The sequence below is a fragment of the Drosophila eugracilis genome, unplaced genomic scaffold (assembly GCF_018153835.1).
Source record: "Drosophila eugracilis isolate 14026-0451.02 unplaced genomic scaffold, ASM1815383v1 contig_2088, whole genome shotgun sequence".
In the NCBI taxonomy this organism is placed as follows: Eukaryota; Metazoa; Arthropoda; class Insecta; order Diptera; family Drosophilidae; genus Drosophila; species Drosophila eugracilis.
The window spans coordinates 2,995,848-3,023,359 of record NW_024572964.1 but is presented as its reverse complement, the minus strand read 5'-3'; the positions used below and the strand labels follow the sequence as shown (position 1 = coordinate 3,023,359).

The 27,512-nt window shown below is 42.0% G+C and overlaps 1 protein-coding gene across 16 annotated transcripts in view; it reads right to left on the bottom strand.

Moving 5' to 3' along the window:
* LOC108107759 (potassium voltage-gated channel protein Shab) overlaps positions 1–27,512 on the bottom strand; it is a 57,170-nt gene that overhangs the window by 26,509 nt on the left and 3,149 nt on the right. For all 16 annotated transcript variants that reach the window (XM_017215433.2, XM_017215436.2, XM_017215441.2 and 13 more), the window contains exons 3-4: positions 1,993–2,367; positions 490–1,873 (exon numbers count right to left, since the gene is read on the bottom strand). In XM_017215433.2, coding sequence (XP_017070922.1) covers positions 490–1,866 — 1,377 coding nt within the window. In that variant the 5' untranslated portion in view covers positions 1,867–1,873; positions 1,993–2,367. The remainder of the gene's footprint in view (positions 1–489; positions 1,874–1,992; positions 2,368–27,512) is intronic.

Sequence of the window (27,512 nt, the reverse complement as noted above, 5' to 3'; positions counted from 1 at the left end):
TTACAGAACCAAAGTTCAACTACATAAGACTAACTCAAGAGGAAATCAGGAACTCAAAAAGTTGAATATAACTTGGAGGGGGGGTTAGGGAGCTGATTATTAAACGAAAAAGGGTTTCTTACGCTTGACATTGACACGGTTCACAGTTCAACGGTTAGAAACACAATACGAACACATCTATGAGAATCTTTGGGGTATTGGTAGGAGGGATTCGGGAGGGCACAGAGAAAAAAGGTTACTTTTTTAGATTTTCAATCAAATTCATATTACCTTATTTAAACTTATTTAAATTTGGAACTTGAAAAATGCTTGAAGATATGTTATATTTTAAAATCGAATTAACATAATTCAAAGTTTGGAACTTGAAATCTTGAAAGTTTATGACTATGTTGTACCATATCTTTTTTCTCTGACCGGGTATTCTTTTGGGGTTGTGGGAGTTGGGACATTATTGAATACCTTAACGTCGGGGCAACCGACTGGACTTACCCGGGCGGCGAAACTAGTGTTGGGCTTCTCCAGCAGCTCCCAGAGATACTTCTGGTACTCGGCGCATTTACCTTCGCCGAACTCCTCCTCGTCACGCTGCCGCAAGGACTCGGCCTCTTTCCGCATCTCTTCGTGGACGTTCTCCTTGCGCTGGTGGTACTTGTGCTGGCAGCAGGACTCCAGGTACAGTTCGTCGACGCCCCAGTACTCCAGGTCATCACTAAACGCTAGCACGCACATCTCGTCGACGATGTGCAGCTTGCCGGTGCGATAGAAGTTCAGGATGGAGCTGAAGCTCTTCGGATGTCTGTCGAAGAAGTACTCGTTGTCCGCTAGCGAGTAGTCGTCGCACAGCTCCACGATGGCCTCGTGGGTGGTGCACTCCCTCAGCCGCCCGAGCCGCGTGTGGGGCAGCCGCTCCAGCGTCCTCCACAGGACCTCGTGCCTCACCCCGCCCACGTTGATGGACACGCGGCTGTTCACCGCCTTCGACTGGGCTATCATGAACGGCTCGGGCGGCGGTATGGAGGACATGGATCTGGAATGTGTCCGCTGCAGGGCGCCGGTGGTGTTGCTCTGGCTATGAGTTGGTACACCGCCCGAAATCGATTGGCTGCTGGCACCACCGACGCCCCCGCCACCGACGCTGCCAACGATCTGCTGGGAGGTTGTGGGAATCGAGTGCGTTGGTGATGCGACTGGGAATGGGGCGTAGCGAACTTCCTTGCCTGCTGCTCCACCTGCGGATCCAGTTCCGGCACCTGATCCTGCTCCCGGTCCAGCGACGGCTGATCCTCCCGATACCAAGCCCGATCCCGTTCCCGCTCCCACAGCTCCAGCAGGAAGACCGGCGGATGGGCCAGCAAGGTGGCCGCCATCAGCGTAATCCATGTGACGAGAAACGAGGCCTGCGGGATTAGCTGGCCCAAGGTGATAAGGAGCACCGCCAGCTGCTGGTAGAGATCCGATGCCGATGCCACCATATGCACCAGCTCCACCGGTTCCCATCGCCCGCTCCCAATCGACATTACCGCTTGTATCGTAGTACGGCTGATTATCGCCGATGTCGGCAGGTGTTGCAGCCTGCAGTCCGCGTGCAATTGCAATTGCCTCGTTATGTTGCTGATACAGGATGTCCTGTTGCTGCTGCTGTTGCTGTTGTTGCTGCTGCTTGAGTTGCAGTTGCTGCTGCTGCTGCTGCTGCTTTGAGAGTTGCTGTTGCTGAGTCGCTTGTTGCTGTTGCTGTTGCTGGCCAGCAGCCTGTCCACCTTGCAATTGCCCGACCATTTGTAATACTCCATTATTGGTTTGAAGCGGTGTTAATTCACCCGTTGCCCAGCGTACCGCCTCACGGTCCCTGTCGCGTTCGCCGACCATAAGTCTGCTGTAAGTGGAAAACGGAGATTCATTATCCAGGAAATAGTTTTTAGCCAGCGTCTGTTTTATCGGATCTATACTCGACGGAAATTTAGAAATATTTTTATGTGTTAAGTAAAGACTCACCGCTACATCGCGTCAATTGTCGTCATTACAGCCTCCTTTGGCGAATGTCCGGCTCTAGTGTCCGATGTCTGGTCCTATTCCTCTGCCGATTGCTATCGCCGGCGAAATTGATTCCGATTTCCGGGCCCGGTATTATCTGCGGATCTATAAATCACTCAGTTGCGGTCTGGCAGGCTGCTGGCTGTGTCCCTGGTTTCCCTCATCTTTGGCTGTGGCTCTGTGGTGTCCTCTGGTGTCCTTTGGCTTCCTCCTCTGCGCCACTCTCTCGTTGTTATGTCTATGATCACAGTTGTGTTCTGGTTCTGGCCCTTTTGTCAGGTTGAGATTGAGATTGAGGCTCAGGCGTGGTTTGGCAGCATTTTGTGGGGGCAATAGCTGCAATTTAAGGCCAGAGATAGAAGGACAGCAATCAGTAAAGGTCGCCTATTGGAAAGCAATTATATCTAACCGCATATCGATGGCTGATAAGCCGCGTAAATACCGAGCACCTTAATTATGCGTGCCGTGTAATCAAACACACGGCGGCACAGTGGGGCTGATTATATATTTTATAATTAATTTGTATTTATTACTGATAAAATAATTCGTATAAGAATCTGCTTATATGAAGATTTATTATCAATATATAATAGATAATTTATCGAAATCTACCAAAAACCTGTTTATTGCAGTACAAAGATAATGAAACCCCTTCCCTGTTCGAGGTCACCGCATTCGCTTAACCCATGAATCACTCTCGTAGAATCCGCTTATTGAATCACGCTATTTAAAGCTGCCACGCCCACTGTGCCTGTGGGCAATGAATCAATAGTTGCGGACAACTGATAAGATAGGAAACCAATCACAGGGTGGAGTGAGCTTCCCTTAAGTCCGTTAGTTACCCATTCCCACACCGACTCTGCTGTATTTGTAGCATACATTTCGGGGCCAGGGAAAACTTTCGTGGCAATTATCGCATAATTGCGTATGCAAATGAATGCAATTGTTGTTGGTAAATTCCTGACCCGGCCAGCAGAATCGAGGCCGTTTCTTTTATTTATTAGCGTTAATTTGCAATCGCCGAGGGCTGGGCCTTTGCATTTAAATGTCTATTTTTGGCTTCCTTTGACTATTTGGCCTTTGCCCAGATTTCTGCCCTGTGATTCAGTTTCTGCCGCATAGCAATCAAATTTGAATTTTTACGCCCAGCCGGAAACGGCAAGTAATATGCCTAACGGTCCGCGAATTTCTCAAATGGATTGCCATGCGTAGTGCCCTGCAAAAATGTTAACTGACCCTACGACCTCAGTCGTCGAATACGTCTTCATTTCGTATTCATTCCCGCATTCGTATTCACATATTCACATTTGGGCCCATGAGAATACCCCATTCGCATGCAGATTGCTGATTTGTGCGCCACCTGTCACTCTCGCTGCCCTTTCACCTCGCGTGCCGGGGGTCAGAGTTAGCCAAGTTATGGCTGCGACGCAAATTATATAGTTTTGTTGCATTTTAGTCCGACTAAATTGTTGTTTATTAGCTACTACTCCAAGTGGGCACTCGTCCTGGGAGTTATATAATTGCCGAATGGCAATGCCAAAGCTCAAGCAGTCACATTTTTGACAACATTTCTGGCGAGTTTCGGTTTGAGTTTAAGGGGAATGCTTATTCTGACGGGGTATGATGGAGGCAGCGGAAAGGAAGTGGGAGAAAATGTGGCTTGTGATAACATAGCTCAAGCCATGTCATGTTCTTCACACTAACTGTATTTAAATGTTCTGTTTTAGACTTATAATTTATGATGTAAGGTTGAATCAGAATTAATTTTTAACCGGTATAATTACTACACCTTAATAATATATTGTAATAGTTTAGCATACTCTAGTTCATACACCAGGTACTAATTGCGTTTATAGCCATCATTTTTGATCCAATTGAAAGCTTTTACTCGCGCTGCTTGAATTTTCCATTTATTTTAATCGCGTGCAGACGAAAAGCAAAAGTTTTTTTCTCCATTTTCATTGCAATTATTTCTGGCGCAAAATGAAACTAAACTGCATGCAAACTCTCAGCTCTTTTTTTTAATTTTTTTACTTGGCTAAGGATGCATGCAACATGTTAGCCCCGCAGCTCGACAATTAATTCCCTGATTGTGTGAGTGTGTATCTGTGTGTTTGTGGGTTCAAGTGTGAGTGTGTGCGAGTGTGAGAAGTGGCCAACTTCACCTTGGAACCTGTTGAATTGCCTTGAGGCCATGGCAGAATGCAATTAATTTCCCATTTTAATGAGGTGAGACCTTTTCGTTGTTCCCAGCACAACTTGGTCGAAAGCGTGAGAGAGGGCGAAAGGCATTTCTTTTGACTGCTTCTGGCCTTGTCATAAAAACTCGGCCAGATAATGGCTGCTGAAATTTATGGCAACACCCACACGCCCACACACACATTTAGCGAAGCCCATAAATCTGCAAACATAATTTGCTAAACACGTATGCAGAACATTACAAAATGGCCCCTTAATTGCTCTCAAATGGTTTGACATTGTCCATCGCCGAGCAGCCTTGACTTATCCCAGACATTTTCCTTCAAACAGGGCTACTCGGGTTACTAAAACTGGGCTAAAACAACAGCTGAAACATCCATGGGGACATTATAAAGTTGCTGGCTAAATTTGATGACATCGCTGAAACGTCGCAGCTAGCAGCCTCATGTGTGATTAATGATTTCTTTGCTTTGTTGACGCTAATTGAAAAATGTTGGGCAAACATTAGCGAAAATAATTAGAAACGTTGGTACTAAGGGGGGTATTCAAGAAGAGAGAGACGCTGATTGAAAATTCAATGTCTGACTCAGGAGAGGTGATCAATAATGGAGAAGCAGAGATGTAAAATATACTAAGAAAAGATAACTGCCTAAGTTGGGGCTAGTTTGTTAAGGCATTTGTAAATCTTTGACAGACTTCAAAGCACTTTATCAAGAATGAATATTTAAAACTTCAGACACTTTGGATTTGCCTATCCAACGAAACCCCCGGCTCTGACAAGATACATTGCATCAAATGCTAAAAATCCACTTAAGTGCTAAAAGCAGCCAAGCTTTTGCCATTTGCATATTGCATGGCGGAATGTTTCCTGTTTTCGCCGGCGAAAGAAGGGCGAAAAATAGCCAGGACTAAAAACTGAAACAAAACTAAATCTAAGGCCCGTGGCAAGAACAATAGCAACAAGGCAAAGGCAATACAAATATGTACAAAAAGCGTGTCAATGTTGCCCAGCCCGTAGCTCTTGTTATGCCATTTTGTTCCGCTTGCGAGTGGCAAACATTTATTGCCGACTCTCCAGCGTCGCCATTGCCATTGTCTAAATTTATGGGCGCCATTTTGTTTTGTTTGGTGCAAGCATTTTGCAAGTCAAGTGCATTTATTTTTAAATGCTCCCCAAGGGCCGCGAAGGGCGTCTCTTCAGAGTGCGTCAGCGGCAACCTCAACACTTTAGTCGCTTTCTTTCTATCTGTGTCGGTGTGCCCGACTTCCTTTTGCTGGCGGGTCTTCCCCAATTCGACGCCATCGACTTCCGGCCACATCCACATCCGTTAGCAGCTGACCCCAGGCTGCAGAGAGAGAAAAGACCAAGGTAAAAGGAGCCCTGCTCAACCTGAACTCGTTTTAAGATGAAATGAGGTTGTACTGGCGTAATTTAGTGAATGGAGAAGGTTTTTATATCTAATATGTATAGTTTCTTCAACTTTTTCTCTCAGTGTCTTGTTCTAATTTTATTGGGCCAACAAAAATGTGCGAAGGGCGCTCAAATAAAGTTAGTGTGGATTCAAGACTCACGTCTCTGTAGCACACTTTCCATTTTCTGAAAATTTAAGCAAGTTACTCTAATTGTGTTCGCCGCTTTCCTCCGACTTTTCCCCGTACTTTTTGGGGTTTTCTTTTGCGTGCCACAGCGACTTATTGGCCATTGGCATGCAAGCTGTTCCAGCCGCTGGCGCTGCTACTGCTGCTTCTTCTTCATTCGTTGCCTCTTGACCAACTTGACTTGGCCTTGGCTAACATTTAGGGTCTCCTCATGTGTATAAGTGTGTGTGTGTGTGGGTGCTGGTTCTCACTTTCGCTCAATTGTTGCACTTGGCAGCCCGCTGAAACCAAAGAGAGAGCACACTTTCCGGGGCATTCGTGTATTAACTTAATTGTTTTTATTGGGTATTACGCGGCTTTATGGCCCTGAGGTCCTGCATTCCGACATGGCGTCATCTTGATCCCGGATCCCTTGGCCGAAATCGATGGCAACAGGGTGTGCCAGGCACCGCATTGTTCGAGTGGTAGGTGTCATTAACCCGGCACAAATTGCTGTCTGCTGCTAGACATGGTTAATAGCTGCACTGCGTTGACTACCTTTACGGCCCTCATCTGCTGGTCATGTCAACTGCGCAGTTGGACGGACCGCATCAAATATTCATAATCAACTTTGGGCCATTGCCCGTTAACGTTAACGGTCTACCAGTGCCGGCCATATTCCTCATATGTGCCAGCCACCTTATTGATTTTCGATTATGGTCGTCGATGCACACCCCCTCAATGGATGCACAATAAGAAAAATTATAATTTATATTGCTTAAGATTATTTACGGTTTATTAACTATGCAAATATAAAATATAAATACAGGATAGCTAAAGTAAGGCATTCCAATTACTTTTATGACTATTTTTATCTTGAAATATGTTTTTAAGATTTTCTCTCTGTGCATTTGCCAACCTGTTAGCCGTGCGTGTTTGCCCTAATAAGTGATAGAAGTTGTCAGGGAGAGGAGCTGAATAATGCATGCTATACCAATTCGAATTGACTATTGATAGTGTCTTCGATTGGCTTATTGCAAACGGGGCTTATTACTTTTCAAAAGTTCGCCACTCACAGATAGGCATTTTATTAAATTTGGAAATTCCTCTAAACTTTCAGCTAGCAAAATCGATAAACATAAATGTATAACTTAAGATTTTAAAGAAGTAAGGGTAAAAGCAATAATATACACTTTCAAAAATCTAAAATAATGAATTTTTGAATGATCTGTAATAAAGGCATTCAAATCTCCAGGGTGTATGCCTTGAATATAAATCTATTCCCATCAAGGGTATTAAAAACTTCGGATGACTTTCTACCATTACAGTTATTTATTCCAAGGCTGGGAGCATTTATCAAGTCTACGGCACTAACCGACTCATGAATGTTTCAAATGTCCGCTGTCCCCTGATAATGATAAATGATTTCTGTGTGGCTCACCTCACTCACTAGCCCGATGTAAGTTCATTGCTGGCCAAGTTCTTGTTTTGGTGTTATTTTTAGACCGATTTATTTCACTCGGCGATCTCGAAGAAAAATAAATAATGACTAGCAAATCGCTTAAAATTCCACACCACCGCACGCAGTGAAATTTCTGCTCAAAGATTAATTGGGCATCCGAAAATAGTTGGCCGGAACCCGCTGAGACTGAGATTGAGTTCCTGGGGGCGGTTTCAGAATCGTAGGCGAATTCGCGTGCCTTTTCGCAATTAAAGCCAAAGTCAAATGTTTTGGCAAAGCACGTGTTTGGCTTTTGACCCCAAAAGCATTCCATCTTTGGGAGGCTTTTTAAGGCCTGTTTAGGGGCCAATTCTAATTCGGCTAAAACAAAACCAGATTCTCCGGCTGAAAGCATTTTAATTGCAGATTAATTGGCACTTTCTGGCGTGATTTTGGAATATTTAAAAATCAATTATCTAACATTTAGGAAATATTTGATGCATTATTTATAAACAAACTTAGTATATTAACGGGATTCTTGATTTAAATTTAGATTTTCCTCAATTTCCATTTTCGTATAAGCTGGTAAAGACTATATATCGGAATTATGTAAATTTTCCTTATTTTTTTCCATACACGCCCACTCTTTAGAGCACCTCCCATTCGATGTAGGAAATATTTTCATTTTATTTGTTATTTTTTCCGTACATTTCCCTGGCGAGCAACAAATTTCCTTCTGCACTTCGTTTCGGGGGCCTTTTTCTGTGTTCGACAAATGACGCCATTAATATTTTTGTTTTGCTCTTTGTTTTTCGCATGGACTTGTGCCTTTGTTTTCCCGGCTTCTGGCAGCCGAATGCACATTGGATTTTCGGTGCAGTGATTTCTGTGTTGGAATGCGGCAGAAAGTAAATCTTTGAACTCATAAAAATCGATGAGCGCACGCAGGCAATTTGTTTATCCATCAGATGCACAGATACGAAGCAATCTTTTACGTCTTCGTTTGGCTGTCTTGATCTCTCGCTGAGATGACGTCATGAACCACAGATCATTGGTGTTTACAAAATATTAAGGAAAATTAATAGAAACGCAGGCTAGTGTTTCTCTGAGTTATTGGCAGTTTTGACTTGCCACTCAATATGCGATTTATCTCCTGGCATCCGGCCAGCTAAAAGTAGAATACATTCCTTTTAGGGAGAGAACTCCAACATTCTTATTGCCATATCCTTCTATTTATTTATATGTAATATATCAGGAAAAATAAGAATATTTATTGACAAAGGTTTTGGCAAGCTTTAGAATATTTTCTTTGATTCAAATTTGTGCAGAACTTCTCAGAAATTGTACTCAAATTTTGATATTAAGGATTTATTATATTACAATTTCTTGAACTATTTATTCATCACGGTAACACTTCATGACTGAAAAGTGTGAACATGTCATCGAAGAACTCAAAATCTAAACAATTTCAATCTGAAATATGGCCTCTGGCATTTGGCCAACTGAAAGCCAAAGAAATTGCTTTCAGACGGCGACAACCTTCGCTCATCCTGCCATATCCTGCCACTTAGAGGATTTCGCCTCTTGCAATTATGCCAGGGGAAAATATGGCTCAAGCTGCGAGGCACTGATCTGGAAAAACCAGAACACGCAACGGACCAGCAACGGAGGGAAAAATCTGGTCGCCGCCGGGGAAACTGCAAGTCGAACAAAAAATATAAAAAAAAGCGAGTAGAAAGCCAAAGGAGAATACATAAAGCCAAGTACAAATTGTATATAATGCCAAGGACACTGACGACCTCAAAGCAGCGCAAACTCGGTTCACAGATTCATCTTTAAAGCACTTTCCATTCAGAAAAAAGAAATCCGAATATTAATTCACAAAAATGGAATGTACCGTTTGCAGATTAGTTTTCGGGCTCATGCTTTTCCAAGGGGCTTAATGCACGAAAGCAACAGGAAATTGAAAAACCCCTGAAATCGGAAGAGCCCGAGAAGTGAGCAGGGATAGCTTAGAACACACATCACGTATACGCCGCGTACCACTCACACACAAAGATACACACACACACATACACACACCAAGGACGTATACGTGCGCAAGTGGCGCGAAAGTGTTGCGCATATTTCGGGTCTTTAATTTCGTGCAACGTCCTTGAGACACCGAAATTGAAATTTATAACAATAAAAATAATAACAAACGGCAGAAAGCCCACCGAAAAAGGCTGACTAACCCAGCGGTCCAAGTGGCGGCTACTTAATGCGAGGAAATGCCATTTTCAACCCCAAGAACGGAAGCCAATTCTCAGGTTTTTGGAATTTAAAAATATATATTTACGCATTTCTTTTCTTTATTTATTTTCAGAATTAAACCCTATATAAAAACGGAATTCATTCCACAAATTAAACAATAATATATTCCATATTTGATTTCAATTTTCGTGCCAAACTAACTTGAAAAGCCTGTATGAAAAATGCCACAGTTTTCCGTGTGAAAAGCTTTGCCAAAAAGTAAATACAAACTTCAATTAGTTCCAGTCGAGCGGACATTCAATTGGTCCAGATCATTCAGATAGAAACCCCATCGGCAATCCCAAATATTCCCGCATAACCCATGGATATGTTAATTATCTATTTTATTTGAGCGACGAAGCGATGGGCCGTGACATTCCCGCATATTTTCTGGGCAAATCTGGCAGTTTCACCTAACATGTGAAGGATATCCATCCCGTGGATGAGATGGGATTGGAAAATCTGGCTTATTTGCATGCAAATCAGCTGTGCGAACGCATTTAAATTCGGTAGAAGAAAGCCGCTGCACGGATTTGTCTCTGCTTAATGCGAAATTAAAATGAAATCCATTTGGCAGTCGAATGAAATTCAAATGGGATTAGTGAAGATTTTGTCATCCACTTTGGCCAGTTCTGTATCCTGAGTATCCACCTCTCCTCGCCGAATAATCCTAAAAACAATATTCATAAAAGTGGAAAAATATATACATAAATATTTCTTGACAGAAATTCAAACAAATTGAATGAGGGGCGCAAATGGAAGCCGTAGCTGAAACGCAATAAAAGCAAGTAAAATGTAATAATAATTCCAATGTCTCAGTTCGCTACGCATGTTACCCTTTTACCCCGCCCCTAGTTAGTCCGCCCGCTTGTTATACCGCCCATTAATCCCGCCCAACTCCCAACTTTTGGCTACTTTTTCTACTGTTTACTGCAATTTGTTGTTGTCCTTTTGTGTTATTCCAGAAAACCTAAAGCCGACGACTTCAATAACACTCTCTTTCTCTCTTTCTCTTTGATAACTGCGCAGGTCCTTTCCAGTCAAAAAGGGAAATTGCTCCATTCACTCGCTTAGATCCTTTGATCCGCCCGTGAATTAATTTGTGAGAATTTTATGGGCAATGCATGAGCGTTTTCAAATATATTATTTTTCCTATTTAATATTTGCATATATTTTGCATTTTTTATGAATATCATAATTAGCTTACAGGTAGTTCTCTGCTCTGAGCTAACCTTTGACATTTCAAACACCCACTGAAAAGCCACCCACCTCGTGCGCAGCCTTTACAAACGAATGAGCGGGCGAAGGCACACAGCTCAACCAATGACGTCATCACTTCTGTATGTGTGCGTAGGGAAACTCGTAATGAGGTTAGGTGAAGTTTTTCGTCCTTTTTGCAGCTCCTTGTTCGTCGTGCTCGCCTTTGTGCCTGCCTTCGCTCCACGGCAAGGACAGACGCGACGACCTACTTTGGGATGTAAGTCGGTGGGTGGTGGGCGGTGTTAGATGGGTGGCAGAAGTGGTGTGGTTGGCGAAGGGGCTGGGGCACGAACAGGGGGGACACGAAGTGCGCGTGGAAGTGGGATACTGAATGAAAATTGGAAACAGGATACAAGTCTGCTGAACGAGCGCTGGTTTTGCTGTTTTCACAGTCCTTACACAGAGGGAAAATCGTTGAATGAACTTTATAAAGATATATAAGTTTTAATATTTATACATTATCTTTAAAAAATATCTTTAAAACAGTATGGTTATCTTCAGTTATTTTAGTTTTTTTCGCTATTTTTTCTCAGTGATTCCTTGTAGCTGTTAGTGCCATGTTCCTTCTACTTTTGTGGCTGATTTTTCTGCTGCTGCTGTGACCAATGCCACGAAACTTGGTTAGTTGGCAATCTCGGAGGCCCTTTTTCATTTTCGCAGCTGGGTACGCGTGCACCCAAGTTCGTTTTCGCTTGCTCGCCCGTGTGACAGGTGAAGGTGCAGTCACTCCACGAGGTCACACCATCTCCACCTTCTCACCTTTCAAACCATTTGGAACCCATTTCACCCAGCTGGAAGTTACTGCCGTTCCCGTTGCCTGTGGTCGAGTTCGAGTGTCTGATTCAAGGACACTGGCAAGGAGCCCCATTTAGCCACATTGCCAGGCTTAAATCTCATTCTGTATCCTGCCACCTATGACCTGTCATTTATACCCTGTCCTGGTGATGCGATTGGACGGCGAGTTGGTCAGTGACAGAAGATAGCTTGCACCTTATTTTTTAAAATGAAAAATTAATATTGAACTTGATTTCGTAATATTACTTAGATTTCTTATCTACCAAGAACAATTTTTATAAAGTTTTTTAAGCCTTTCGTACTTTAAAGTTTAAAGCTTCGTAAACTTAGAAACCTAGTATTAGAACCATGGAAAATTGTTTTAAACTAGAACATTTTTATAACGTTCTTCCCCTGACTTTTTTTCTCTTCTTTCTTGCTAGAACATTAATGCCTTTGGTTTATGAATTTTCCTGGAGGAAGTTTGTTTTGCATTTCAACAGAGAAGCAGAACATTTTCAGAACTCTCCTGCTCTTCTATGAATTTCTTTTCGAACTACAAACATTGTTAAAGCTAAACATCTAAACTTTTTCTCCAGCCTTTTGTTATCCGAAAATGCTGCCTTTTGTTTATGATTTATGGCTAAGAAGGGAAAACTCAGTTCGTTATGCCAGCCCGGGCTGAAATGGAAATTTCTCGCAGGACCTCGAGGAAGCTTGTTTGGCTGTTGGTTACATCAGACCGCACATAACTTCAAATTACGAGCCCCTGACCACCGGAATTGAATGGCCCAGCCACTCTGCCACTACTACTTCTGGCCATTTCTCAGCGCTGGAAAAGCAGGAAAAATCACGTCGGGAGTTAATTAAACCAGGGATGGATTTCGGGTCCTCTGCTGGCCTCTGGGTCCTCATAATCCACTTGTCTCCTCCTCATTTCTGCCTTTTATTTTGCTCTTTGTCTGTGGATGTGTCTGTGCGTGTGTGTTTTTCGGCTTTTCCTCTTTGGACTTCCGCTTTCCATTGCCATTGTTATCTATTATTAATTCGGAACAACAATGGGCCCGAGTGATACTATTGAATGATTTTTATTGTATTCAATTCTCATTTCCTGCCTGTTTGCGGCTTCTCCGGCCAAAGAAACAGAAACCAAAACAAAGCAAACAAGAATTAATATCATTCTGCTATTTTTGGCACTGAGCTGGACTCGCTGGAGCCTTCGATGGATCAGCAGAAACTACCATTCACTTATTTATTATTATTGCCAGAGGGGTCAGAGGTTCTTCCTGCGGGTATATAACTTCGTCACTGGCTGTTGACAGAAATGAAGAGCGCTTTTGGCTTTTCAATAATGAAGAAAACCAATCAATTTGATGGCCAAAGTAGCTTCTTAAATGCCTGAAGCTGAATTATTTAAATGCCGCCATACAAATTGAGTAAATACTAACATTTTGTAAAAGAATCTAATTTATTATTCCAATTTATTTCAAATAAATTGTTATCAACAAAATGTATTTAGCTATTAGTGGCCATCCAGACATGAAATAAATAAAATAAATTGAGTATAAAACACATTCTATACAATTTACGGCTGTTTTAAATTTGTGTAAACACATTTCAAATACCAAATAATCACTAAAATAATGTGCAGGTTCAGAGATGAGGCTATTATTTATGTGCTTTGTGGAAGAATATTAACCTATTAGTTTAATTAACATTTTTAGAGGGTTTGGCAATAAATGCAAATACTTGTGGTGGGGCTATTTAGGCTTTTAAAATCATTGTTAATTGAAAGTGGAAATGGATGGAAAATATATAAAATCCAAGAGGAGAATTAGCTGATCTATGATTGTATACAACTCATCAGTTAACACAATCTAAATGTTTGGTGTTTAGGGGGAAATATTAAATTGATTTTCAACTTTTGTTTAAGTACAAAAATTCGGTAAAGAGCAACATAAAATTTGTATATATTTTTTAGTATTTACAAATATAAATGTTAAATAATATTAACATTTTCATTTTCAATTCCTCATTTTAACAGCTCGTTCAGCCCATAAACTTAGTTTTTTTTTAACACTTTCCCTTTTGACAAAATTCCACCTAATCGATTTCGTTTATCTGTCTTTTTTCTCCATTTTCTTTTTGGTATTCAGATCTATGGATAGATGACGGGTTTCAGTTTTTGGCTTGGGCTTTTAGCCAAATTAAATAGAGCATTGAATAGCAATTTGCTGGCAATTTGCGAACCGATTTTGTTTGCGATATTTGAAAAGATTTGTGGGATTAAAGGGAAATAGTAACATGAAAAATGAGAATAATTTCTAGAATCATTCTTCTTGGGAAACCATTACTGTGAGAAAAAGCCAGTGATTTACCTTACATTTTCCCGCACTGCGTATAAACACATTGTATTTTAGGCATCATTTCTAATTACAGCTGACACACCTAATTTGTGGACAAGATGTTCCATTGCGTTGTTCCGAGTCCCTCAAATCCAGGCCCTTGGCGTGTCGCCTTTGCCACAAAAACTGGGCCAATTGCCAAGGAGAGCCGCCCCACAGATATTCCGAGTCGGAAAATTGTTTTTAATGTATACATTGTTGTTTGTCTGTGACATGTCCGCACTGACAACATAAATGCGCCAAACATTTAAGTCCCACAGTCGCCTCGACATTGCCAACTGGCTTTCGGTTTTCGGCTTTTGGCTTTTGAAGTCCCGTCAAAAGTGTGGATATATTTTTGGCGGGGGAGGTGTCTTTTTTTGATTTTCCGCACCCATGACGTAGCGGTCACATGCCCGGGCGGGAAAAACTTATCCGCAACTTTTCGCCAATCGGCCAGATGCAAATACTCAGCACTCTCAAAATGAGTGATTCATGTGTTCGCCCGTTCGGGCCAAATTCGTTCCTAATCAATCAAATTTTGTGGCACACTCGAGTGGCAAATACAACGGGAAACGTGCGAACAGCCGCATCAAACAAATTCCAGGGAAAATGTATAGCTGTATGGCAGTCCGGACTTTGTAGCCACTGTTCATGGAATCGTTCAAATTAAAAGAAAGAAAAATTGCTGAGCACAAATTATTAATCGTTAAGTCGAAATGAACAATTTTAGTGCAAAAATTGTGCGCCAATAAAACTCAAATTAGCAATGGCAAACAATTTATTTTTCAAGAAAAATAGAAGAGGAAAATCATCTGAAAATCGCTGGTTTAATCCCCTATTTTCATTACCAAATCCAAGAAGAAAATCCAACGGAAAACTTTTCTATCCGAATAAACAACTTGTAACAAAATATTGAAACTTACAGATAGACAGACAGAAAGCTGTCATTTAATTAAGGGAACAACAGCGCTTTGTGCGCAATTCAAGGGCAACTGAGTTTGTTTTCGCTTTGTGTAAATAGATTAGGAAAACCCAAGAAGCATAAGAAACAGTTTTCCATGGAATCGGAAATTCTGCCATTAGTAATAAGTGCAAATCACCGCTGTAGATTCCGTAGGCCTTCGCAACACCCTTCAATAGTTCTCTGGCTCGAGTTCAAGCAGCAACGTCAAGGTGACCATCCCCTTTCCCCCTGGGACAGCCCCTCAATGCCGCCACCACCCACCCCCTCCTTAGTAATGAACCAATTTGAGTTTTATTTTCGTTCCGTCTTGTTTTCTGTGTATTTTTGCATATCTCTACGTCGTCGCAATGCTTTTACAGCATTAATGGCCGCGTAGGCAGGCCAAAATACTTTATGGACCAGCTGACGATGCTCGATGCCAGCTATTTGTGGTGTTGTCGCACTCCTCTTACTATTCCACCACCACCACCACCAGCGCCCACTGCCCCCTTTGGTTCTTGCCACACCCACTGCCGAAGTGGTCGTGCATTTCGACGCATGATTTTAATTGGTTTTTCCTCTCGTTTCGATTGTTTATGGCGAATCGATGGGACTCGATGGGGGAACAGCTGATGCTGGCAATGAATGAATTGCATGAATAACGCATACGCAGCGTTGGCCCAGAGCGAACTTTTTGGGGAGAAAGTTTCGAGGCCTTGAATGCGATGCCTTAGGAGGTATGATTCACAGGAATACGGTTGGTTATTTAAAAGTCTGGTTACATCATATCATAAGCACCTGAATCACCAACTCATAACTTTCCATATGATGACTGTTTTTCTATAATTAAAAATAAAGCCCTCTCTAGATGATGTCCCAGTGCGAACTTTTAATTAAAATTATGAAAGACATTAAGTGTGCTGCTCTATTCATGAGCTGCTTAAATATTACTGAACAGTGCACAGAATGCGGGCTAATTAGTATTATAAATGCATTATTTTAATTATGAGTTGCGGTTTTATCGAGCCACCCGCTCGCTAATTCGAAACATTCCGCAAATTATGGCGCAAATTGGCAAAATTAATGCCCCTTCCTCTTGGCATGGGAATTTTCTTTGATATATACTCTGAGATTTTCCACATATTCTATATAATATATAATATGCCTTATTTCTGGGCACTTGAAACTGCCACGGCCGGGCAATTTACCATGGACACGGTTTTCTCTTGTCATTGCATTTTCATTTTCATTTTTAATTTTAATTTTAATTTAATGTAATGCACTTGGCAGTTTTAATTGCGCATTATCCGGCAAAAACAGGGCCATAAATTCGTGTAGTTGGATGCCGTAAAGGCCATTTTACAGCTACTTTTTATTGGCCAGCACATCCCTTAACCCCTTGTTCCCGTCTCCCTTAACCCCACCGCCCATGCGATACTCCCATTCAGTTTTGTCCTCGCTCAGTTTTGTATTTTTCGCTTTATTTTGTTTGTGTTTGCGGTCGTTCGCCGATTTCACTGGCCAAGCTTGGGCTTTACCACCGCTCCCCCACCGCGCACTCACATGCGGGCCATTCTGGGTGGAAAATGGAAAATGGCAAAAGGCAAAAGGGGGGCGTCAATGTATGCACAAACATGAAACGCCCGTGGCCGCAATGTTGAACACTGCGTTAACGAGCCGGCAACAATTTTTGACACATAATTAAGTTTTTATGTTTAAACGCGTTTTGCCCAGTGTCCGCTTCCATTCAGCGCAAAATGGTTGTCAGTGGGGTACTTTTTTCGTCCAAGGAAGGGGCAGGGTGTTTGTCTTTCGATCAACAAAAGATTTTGTGGGCTCCGCGGTTCCGAAATGGAAAGTTGTTTGGCCAAACAAAAGAATCGCAATCGGACTTTTCCGTTTTAATTGGCAGTTTGCATCCTTTATTTTCGCTTAAAATATTATCTCTTAAATGGCAAGCTTAATAAACGAACTCTGCAGTGCTCTATATTCCGCTTAAGCTGTGCTTTTAAATATATATATCCTTGTTCTTGGTTTTACTATTAAATAAAGATCTTAATAAGCAGTGAATGGCTTTCGCATTTCATTAGGTTGATGTAAGCTGAAAGCTGACAGAAATTCTTGCGTGAAATGAAAGAATACCTTTGCTGTCACTCAAAATAATTGTCATTTATTGAAACCATTGGTGACGTCATTAGTGGTTGAGCCACATAAATCAATAAAGCCCCAACAATGCAGTGAACAGGTGTCAGTTGGCCAGATGACTGTTGGCAGGTGCCATTAACGGGGAATTCCATAAGCTTCTCACCTTTTGCCAGCGGCATTTCTATCATTCTCGACATTCGCAATAACTGCAATTGCTACCAATAATCATGTTTCGCAAAATGGAGGTTAGTTAACGCAGCACAGAATGGGAAATTATATGATGCTACGGTCTTATTGGTTTTATTTTATAACAAAGGTAATAATATAGCGATAAATTTGACTCTTTTAATTTGGTTTTATATGAAGTGAAATAAGTACACTTTTTACAATCATCATTTTCTAACTTTATTACCAACTTTATATTAAATATATGTTAAAACCATAAGAACAAGAATAAAATCTCTTTTTTTCGGTGCACACATTTAGCGAGGTGCGATTTCCGCCCCCGCACTTGCACAAATTGCGTATACGCAGCGTGGGCCAAAATTACCGCAATGACACAATCTAAACGGAAATAAATTCGCAGACGCATGCGGCAAAGTGCAAAATTCGTGTGCTGCTGGGGGGAGGAATCCGACGAGTAGGTGTGTCGACCAAAATAAACTGCAGCCAGCGAACACAATGACCTTCCCCGCCTGCCAGGGAATTAATGGAAAACGCGCCAGAGGAAAACTCACAAACGAGGCACAGGCACTCTCATTTTCCCTCCGTGCTCCGCCGACTTCTTATCAGTTACACATTTTTAAATTGATGACGCCACCAACGGAAAACCGAGAAAAACCAAATCAGAGCAGAGCGAACCGTTGCACTCACATTTATTGTTGTGAAAATGTGAAAATTAGTTTTTCCTCGTTGGCAAATGAAATTTTTATCTGAAACGCTTGCCAAAATCGCCATAAACAATTATACAAAAAATATAGGTACCCAAGTACTATAGTGGATATATATATCGGAAGAGCTGACTTGGCCAAGGAGCATATGTTGGCCATAAACAGTTCTCGTTGCGTTATGGAAAATTATCGACGTATACTCTCGTCCCGGCTTCTTCGATGTGTTTGTACATAAACAAACTTGGCGAATTGTTTATACTCAAGTCGTATAGCGTGAATGGCCCAGAACAATAACAATAACAGCCACAACAACAAAGAAGCCGAGCAGAATCGAAATGGAAAACAAAGTGCACTTCGGTCATTGCGCATACGCAGCGTTGACAGCCATGGAATTAAATATGCGAAATTATTTATACATTTCGTATTCATGTAAATAATTAAAAGCGAGCACCGAAGGCGACATGAGTAACAGTTTATTTTCGTGGACAGCGTTTTGTTCAATTTTGCTAAATCGAAAATAAAACCCACACGGAGAAGGAGATAGAGACAGAGGCAGAGAGTGAGTGTGACTGCATCTCGGGAAACGCAGAATAGCCGGCTATATCTAAATATATATGTTTTTTGTGGCCCACATAGCCCCGACCGAGAGACAGAGAGCGCCAGCGGAATCTCATTGAAAACAATCGCTATTTTTAGGCCTTTGGGAAACCACCTGATAAATGGAAATTCTCTGCCAGACGCCCCGAAAGACACACGCATTGTATAGTCGCACTCGATAGGAAAATGTTTGTTTTATATTCCAAGTGCTTTGCTCCTTTTCCCATTATTTATTTTTCCCCGGCCGAAGTTTTGTGTATTTTATAGTCTTAGTTGGGGAAAACTTAAGATTAACTGTGGATTTTTTAGGTATTTGGAGAAAGTGCCTAACACATATTTTTAGGATTTTTTAAATATTTATTTTACTTTAAGAAGAAGCATCTGCCCCAATTATCTTTATATTTAACCGTCATTTCAATATTTATACAAAAAGACACCCTATCCTCAACTCATTTCAAAAGTAAACCTCTATTTGGATGACCAAATCAAGCATATATAGACCAACTTCAATGAACCAGAAACAAATTTCCCAGTAAAAAGGGAGAAAAGCAAACAATTTCAGTTTGTTTACAATGGCCAAAGAATTTTCAATTTGATGCAACCCATTTTCCCATTGCTCCTCTCTGCATTTTCCGACTTATTTTTTGTATTTTCCATTTGGTCTGGATGTGAGTTTACTTTGGAGTGCATCTGTCATCTGGCGACTGCACAATTAAATGCCTGTTGTTGCCGCCGAGAGCGTTGAAACGGAATACAATGGAGTTGGCAGTTGGCTTTGCATGCGAGTATCAAGATGTGTCCCGGATCCCCAGGATGCAACTTGTCGCTGCATTCCCAGGGTCCCCTAGAAAACAACAATGGCCAAAGTCAAGCTGCGAGTGCATCCATCCATGCAAGAGCCTCAGAAGCACACACACACACTCGCTGCACGTAATTGTTTTCAGTTGCCTCTTGCCTGGCTGAGTCCTTTGACAGCCCGAGCACAACGAGATAATCTGCAGCAATCTAGAGACGGGAGAATAGGTTCCTAGTCGCACATCTCATGGCTTGCGTTTCACTGCCAGCTACAGCGCAAAAAGTGCTGCCTACATGCAGGCGCAAATTACACAAATTTGTGACATTTCTTTGGGGGGGAAAACACAAAGAATGCAATAAGAAACACAAGTGGAAAGCTCTGGGAAATTGGAACAAGAATGACCAGAGTACGTTTGAAAACAAACACAAAAAGTTATATTTTAGTTGAGTTAAGGCAACTAGAATGCTTTCCTTTTAAGCAATTTAATTTCAAAAGTTTAAAAAATATATAAAAATAATACAGAATGAAGCTCTAAATATATTTGATTGTTCGTTGAGAACCAGAAAGCTTTGTACTTTTTATATTACTATTTTACTTTCCATTTTAAACAACAGTTCAGATTAAAAAGTTAATCGAAGGACGACAAATTCCGCAGAATTCGCAGGTGTTCCCCAATGTTCTGGGCAATTTAATTAAACTTCAGAGAAAGGGCCGGCACTCCAGACCCCGGGGGTTTGAAATGGGGGGCTCTCCTATCATAAGGGTGGGCAGTTGTCAGGTCTCAACTCAGCGCCGTGTCCGGTGGTACATCGTGCATCCTGCCGTGGCCTAATCGATACAGCGCGCCACGGGTGGCCGCCTGTTTTGCAAACGTGCCACAAAATGCGGCAATTGTCAATCAATTTCATGGAAATTATGTCCGAAGGGGGAGGCAGGTCGTTGAAGGCGCCTGTCAGTGGCAAGTGAGCAGAAAAAAAGTGTCAGGACATGTGGCTGAAATCCACATTCAAAAGGAGGAAAAAGATGGGAAAAGCAGGGGAAAACCTAGCCACTGCCAACTGGCAGCTCCGCCACTCTCGAGTCTCGAGACGAGTAAACAGTTTTTGATAATCTCTCACTCGAGTGCCAAACACTCGGAAAAAAGAAAAGGGAAAATATGGGGAAAAAAGATAAAATTTGTAGAAAATTTTCAAGCGTCACGAATGACGGCAATGATGAGTACGTCAATGTTGTTGATGACTGTGTCGAGTGTGATTATATGGCACCAGCTTAAAGCCTCAAGAGTTCTCGAGCGGTGCACACAGATACGCCGGCACACACACTCCACAGCCACAGTAGCATAAACACACACATACACACGCATACTAGTACATCCAAGCACTCACATGCTCAAACAACTCACACACACCGAAAGGCGAACGCATCTGTGGAAGAGCAAATACGGGTCTTATGCTTTAATGGAAGCACGTTTATGCGGAAAAGGCTAATGGAAAATGTTCCTAAAATGATTTGTCTTCTTAAAAGAAAAAACCTATTAAATCTTTAGCAAGAATGTTGTACGTTTCCCTCATAAAGAGTTCAAGACCTAAATATCTCAATTTCGATCCCCGCATAAACTTCAGAAATAGAAAACTTTTGGCGACACCCGTCTTGAGTGCTTGACTAAGCCATTTCAATTGGATTTTTCAGTAGTGGGCCTATTAGACCTAATGCCATTTGGGATTTGGCTTAAAGTCGCTCGTTTTGTGGCTAAGCCAACTTATGTCTAGTGGCGGTAATTTGCCATTTGCCCAGAGGCCCATTTGCATATTGAGGAATTGGCAATGTATACATCGATTAATGGTGATGAAGCCGTAAATAAATACGAGGCAAGCCCAGGCAATTTATGAGCAATTGGCCGTGTTTTATGTATCTCTATATTAATATTTATACTCGTATTTGGCCCCTGGGATGGATCCCATCGCGATGATCAAACAAACAAATCAACCGAGAATTTCTCAGCGGAAGTTTTTCATCATGAAAAATCACTCGATTTGGGGATTGCGATCTTTGTCTGGCCCTCTCGTAAACATAATTTCATAATTTTTACGATAAGTACTGGCTTCAATGGAAGGTGTCGTAAAAACTGATTTGTATATTTATAATTCAAATAAACTTTTCAATTTTATTCATTTGTTTGCAATCGCCGCGAGTGCTTATGTTGATTTTTTTCCATTCGAATTTTATTGGCAGGAAATCCATATGATTCGAATCGATTTTCAGCGGGTGGCTTTCGCTGAAAACACAAAATGACAAGGCTCTTAGTGAAATTGATTCGAAAAGTTGAAAAACAAAAAGGATACGTCTGTGGAAGTTATTTATAGCGTTCGGCCGTAAATGCACCCAAAAGGTAAATTTAGAAAATTGCTAGAGAAGAGGCATCGTAAAGCAGCAGAAGCAGCAGCCAAGTTTTCCACTCAAGGCACCTGAAAATAGGCAAGGATTTGCCCGCCTTTCCTCCGCATTCCTCGCATTTCTCTGCATTTCTCCTATTTTAACGGTGACTGGCAGAATCCTCTGCAGGATGGGAATATATTCGTATCTACACGCCCACAGAAACCTGCGGCTGAGTGCTCATTAAATAGTAAAGGACATGCACACACACACACACAGATACAGCCATGGACAGGTGGAAAGCGTGTGGGAAAAGCTCGAGTTACCGTTGCAGGCAGCCAACTGGAATCGTTAGCACACATTGACCGGGCCCAGACACTATTAATTATTCGTGGGCCACTCCACTCTTTCTCTCTGTCTCTCTCTGCCTGTTTTCCCTGTGAGTCCAACAGCAACAGGAAGCATCCTGTATCCTGGTATCTGCATCCGCGGTGCCGCACCTTGAGTGCAAATATTGCCAGATACAAGATACAGATGTCACTTCACCGTACAACCCACACAGATACTCCCAGTCACCTGTGTTTGTGTGTTTTGGGGCTGCCCGTGGCGCATTTCCCTTTTAGTTTTCGCCGGCGTCCTTTCAGTTAAAGTGCAGCCATATATTCCAGCGCAACTGACTTGCAACATGCTCATATGTATGCAAAGTAACTGCCGGTACAGTAAAGATTTCCAATGAATGAGATTCTGATTCTCTTTAAGTTTTCTAGGAAGTTACGTATGCGAATTTAATGCTGGAAATTTAAACTAAACCTAAATTCAACCTTTCCAATTTGTTTTCTTGTAAACTTCCTTTGAAGTTGGGGCCTTAAAATATTTATGACAATAATAGTTTCTTCTTGCTAAGTTCATTAATTATTTATCAAATGAAAGACACACTAGAGGCTTAACCGCAAAGTTGGTAATTGAATTTAGTTGGGAAGAAGTTTGTCAAACGCTTTTGAAATACATTTTTAATGAGTGGCTGTACTTTATACATTTAGAATTTCACTAAATTGTTCTAATTACTAGATTTTTGTGGTTATAACTAGAACACTTAAAGAAAAGGTACAATACAATATATTCCAACCTAGCCAGACCAACCTGTGCCCCCCTAGAACACATGGCGCTGCACATCCGCTGGGTGCAGATCCTTCGATGGCTGAGCAAGAGGAAGCCAGGGGAAAAGCAGCAGCAGATGTGCCATAAATAAACCAAGACTGTCGGGACAAAAGCCGTGGAGTAAAAGCCACCGCCGTAGACATTTCCATTGCTCTTCCAGCAAAACTCCTCCGTTTTTGCGCCGCAGGAGACATAAAACAACAACGGGACTGTGCAGATAAAAGTGGCAGCTACACAAAGCGTGACCATTTTCCCCAGAAGGACGAAAAGAGACGGAGCAAGGCGAATTTTTAACACGAAATTTAAGCCTTGTTTCAACCTCACAGATTTGTGCCTTTTTTGTTCACCCAACTTGTTCTCGCTGTGTGTGTGTGTGTGTGTGTGTGCGCGCGTTTTTCTTCTTTTCCAAAGGAGTGCAAAATTTTATTTTTCAATTTCCTTGAGCAGCTTTGATCTGGCGCACAGGCCAGGATGTCGCCAGCAAAAAGCGAAAACTTTGAGCCAAGTCCTCGAAGCCTCTGCCCCGGTTTTTCTCAAACATTTCCCTCTCAATTCTCCCCGCTTTTCTCCATATCTTCTCGCAATCGTGTGCAGATGACAGTAACAAGTTGGAACAAAAAGCGCCAGCTCTTTTAACTTTATTAAGATATCACAAACATACGCAAGCAAGGCATGCCACGCTCTTTTCCCGAGCGCAACCCAACTGAATTTTCATTTAACTTCTAGAAATGACAAGAGAAAGGGTTTCACTTAATTGAATCTCAACGCCATTAAAAAAGAATTATGCCAGTATGTGAGCGGAGAAGGGAAAACCCATGTTTAGGTACTTATCACTTGGGCGAAGTAGGAGAAGAAAAAACCAAGGCAGTCATGAAGTTAAATTATCATTCCTTTGGTGATGATGACGCTAATGGTGGCTGCAACAGCCTTGGCATTTCCACCCATTTCCCCTTTGCCCCTCTGCCTTCATCAATTACCGCCGAGAAAGGCGGAAAAGCGTGGTTTTGCTGAAGGAAGGACTCGTCGTGGCAGCTGGGGAAGAACTCGGATGCAGCAAAAAGATTCCCAGGAATCACACTCCATGAAACCGAGTTTAATTTCGTAATGAAACTTGGCTGAAGTGCGCGGTGATTGATTATCAGTATAATTACTTTCTTGGCCTTTGATTACTTAGTTTTGGGTAAAGTTGCTTAAAGGATTGCTTAGACGCAGGTTCGGGGTCATCAAATCAATTTTATTTAATTAGCAGCTTTTTCAATTAACTAATGGAAATAATAATCGGTAATTACTATAAGTTTTCCTCTAAAAACAGAGGAATTCCCTTTTGTTCCTTAAAGATCTCCCGAACAATCAATTTAAATGTACCTTTTAGTATAATTAAAAGTTTTTGTGTGACTTGAATCCTTTGACTCTTTTAGCCCCATGACCAAGTTTATTCGCCGCTGCTATTGCCGTAGCATTTTCTCTATTTTATTTATTTTGCCTGTGGCTTTTGCAGTCTTGCTGTGTCCATTGCTGTGTCATTAGAGGTGTACCACATCGCACATCGAGGCACAGCCGCAATGGCAATTGCATTTCAGCATTTTGCCACACATTCCCGGTAATGTTGTGTGTTTAAGTGCAGTTCTCCGTGAACAATTACCATGCCAGGACAAAATGGGATGCCAGAGAGTGGGGCGGAGGAAGTGACGGAGATGAGCGACCCACCCACATGGAGGGAAAGTCAAGAGGCAATTAGTTTCAAGTTGTTGCCGCAGACAATTCTTGGCCGGCCATTTAGCATAAATGTGCTGGCACTTAGGCCAAAACGAGAGGCCGCCTCCAAAGTGGCCAAAAAGAGGAGCTAAGATGAGCACGACCCACAATTAATCTTGCACAGTTTTTTCTTGTTTTTGGTTTGCCCTCAACACTTCCACTGCCACTTCCACTTCCACTTCCACTTCCATGCTAATGAGCTTCGTTTTGGGCGTCTAAGATTAATCGCATTGCGTATACGCCGCGTTGCGCAGCACATCGAAGCGGAATCCCTTAGGCGTGAGCAATTGGCACTCCATCTCTCAGCCAAATGCAATCCACTCGAAGTAAATGAATAAATAAGCCAGCAGGCTTCGAATCAGAGATCCGAGAAGGCTCCAGAAGTCTGTGGCAGCCTGGGAGGAGACCTCATACATTGAGGGAAAATAAGCAGGGAAATTCTTTGCCTTGCTTGTCAAAAAATATAAATTTCACAATGTTTTCTTAGTCCCAAATACAGTTAAGTCAGATTTTCTCTCACTGCACGGGAGCTTTTTCGTCTTGACCCCCTTTGCCGCTCTAGTTGTCCAATTGAAAGGGAAAATTTGTGGCGCGCTGCCGTTTTCTTGGCAGCTCTGCCTTGACAAACAAGGCTTGGCGAACACAAAAATTGAAATGAAAAGGGGGACGACAACAATCCCAAAAGTTTTGACTGCTCAGGCTGGTTTTCCACGATTTTCCCCGCTTTTCGCTGACATCTTGCCTTAAATCCAATTGTGTTGTCGTCTGAGCGCCGGGTAACGCCCACGCCAGAGAATCTTTCACCTGCAGAATGCACAGCGCCGAATGCACTTTGCGGCCCATGTCAGCAGAGCGGCGACTTTTGAACTCCCACGCTCCAGGCAAAGGAGAAACGGTATAAGGCAAGAAAAGAAAGTGGAGAAAGCGCAGGAGTAGGCAGCGTGGCATTGCATGTGTGCCAAAAACTACGAAGCAATAATATCCGTAGCCTGCGACTCGCTGACTGCCACTGCCATTGATTTTTATCGCCTCGGGGAGCTGCACAAAGCTCAACTAGCGACTCCGACAAGAAGTTGATTTGCCCATGCCCAAAGCGGATTTAAATGCCATAATTTCAATGGGGAATTCGAAATACCCTTCGTGGGAAAAAGTGACTTACTTGAAATGAAATTCCTTACCAATTAGGATAACCAAAGCTACAAAACATTTCAAATATCTAATATCTAATATCTAATTCTAAAATCAGGTTGTTTTTTTCAGTAAACTCAAGTTACTTTTCCTACCTTTTCTATTCCCAAACAATTAACTTTTCATTGCAGAACTTACTAGCAAATCAACTGCACTCCCTGCTTTATTTATGCAGAAGAGTATCGCTGGCAAAAACAAAATCCGTTTTTGTAAATCATCAAAAGCCCACTCAGGCAGGATTCAATGGGCTGATGCACTTTGCTGATGGGATGGCAATGGGCCTCCTCCTTGGAGCCCCAAGTCGTCCCCGTAACCCGTAACACTTATACCCTATACGATATACCATATTCCATATAGCGTACATATATCGCGTAGTTCTGGGCCTGTCGCTGTTTGTCATATGCGATTCGGCTGCTTGCCAAATATTGATTATGTGCCCTCAAACATGAATGGAAGCGCTCTTCGCTGACTCCGCTCAAGTGGTGGCAAGAACCGGGAGGAGCAGGAGAAAATCTAGGGGTCTAGAGTATAGAAAAAGGGGCGAGATAAGCCCGAAGTTCGACGTATGCACGTCATCAGGCCGAAAAAAGCACATCCGGGATAACTAATGTGCAGGCGAGAAAAAACTATAACCATGGCAAGCGGATGGATAGGGGATAGCCTCGGTGGCCTCAAATCCAGTTAACAACTTTAATGGCCCAAATAAGCGATGCCACGCTTTGAGAACTCTAGTAAAAGCCTAACTTGGCCGACTAATGGGCCATGAACATTAACAAATACTTCGAGAATAAAGGTCAACTTTCTTTCCTCCACTCGACCATTGTTTGCCCAAATACCATGTGTTCAATGAGTTGACAAATCATTTAAATCCACAGCAAATATATAAATTTGAGGCCGCAATTTGCGCCCAAAGAGAAGAAAAATATGATGGTGGAAGCCCAACAAATAACCCTTTGGAATTTTCATTCAGAATATTCCCGAGCATCTCCCTTTTTTCTACTATTGCTGTGCTGAATAATTTGGAACTGCCATAAAAATGTCAGACTGCAACGGTCTGGTATTTATTTCGACAGCCAACACAATTCATAGCTTTTAACTGGCAACTGTGCAAAGATAAATAAGTACAGAAGCGCAGACCAAAGACCAAATTTATGGACAACCTTCAGGACCAACTTTTGGCTGAGTGGCAGCTAGAGATACTCGCACTGGCTACTAAACTGGATTATTATAAAGCCAAACAAATACAGAATATGCGGAAATAACTTTCTGAGTTTGCAATCTATTTTAGATTCACAGAATTTATTTTTGATTTATCATATTCCTGATTTAGCAGTTTGTATATTTATTACAACTTTTTAAATTATGTGCCTTGGCATGAAGGAAATGCCTAAAATATTCCAAAGAATGTTAGATTAGTCTAGATTTGAATGGTAAGCTAACAAAGCCACTTAAGCCTTGATTTATTTAGTTTAATACGCTGAGATTAAGATTTCAATATTCAACTTAAGTAGTTTATATAGCAGGGCAGTGATTCAAAACATATTACTTTATAGCTGGGCAACAGATTTACCTACATTCCAATTTAGTTTAAGCTGATTTGAGGATAAGAAAAGCGTGTTCGAGTGCACTTACTGATTTTTCCATACCTCTAACAGGCTTTTCCGCTTCACTTGCTCCTAACAAACCCGGCAATCCTGTCAATCCC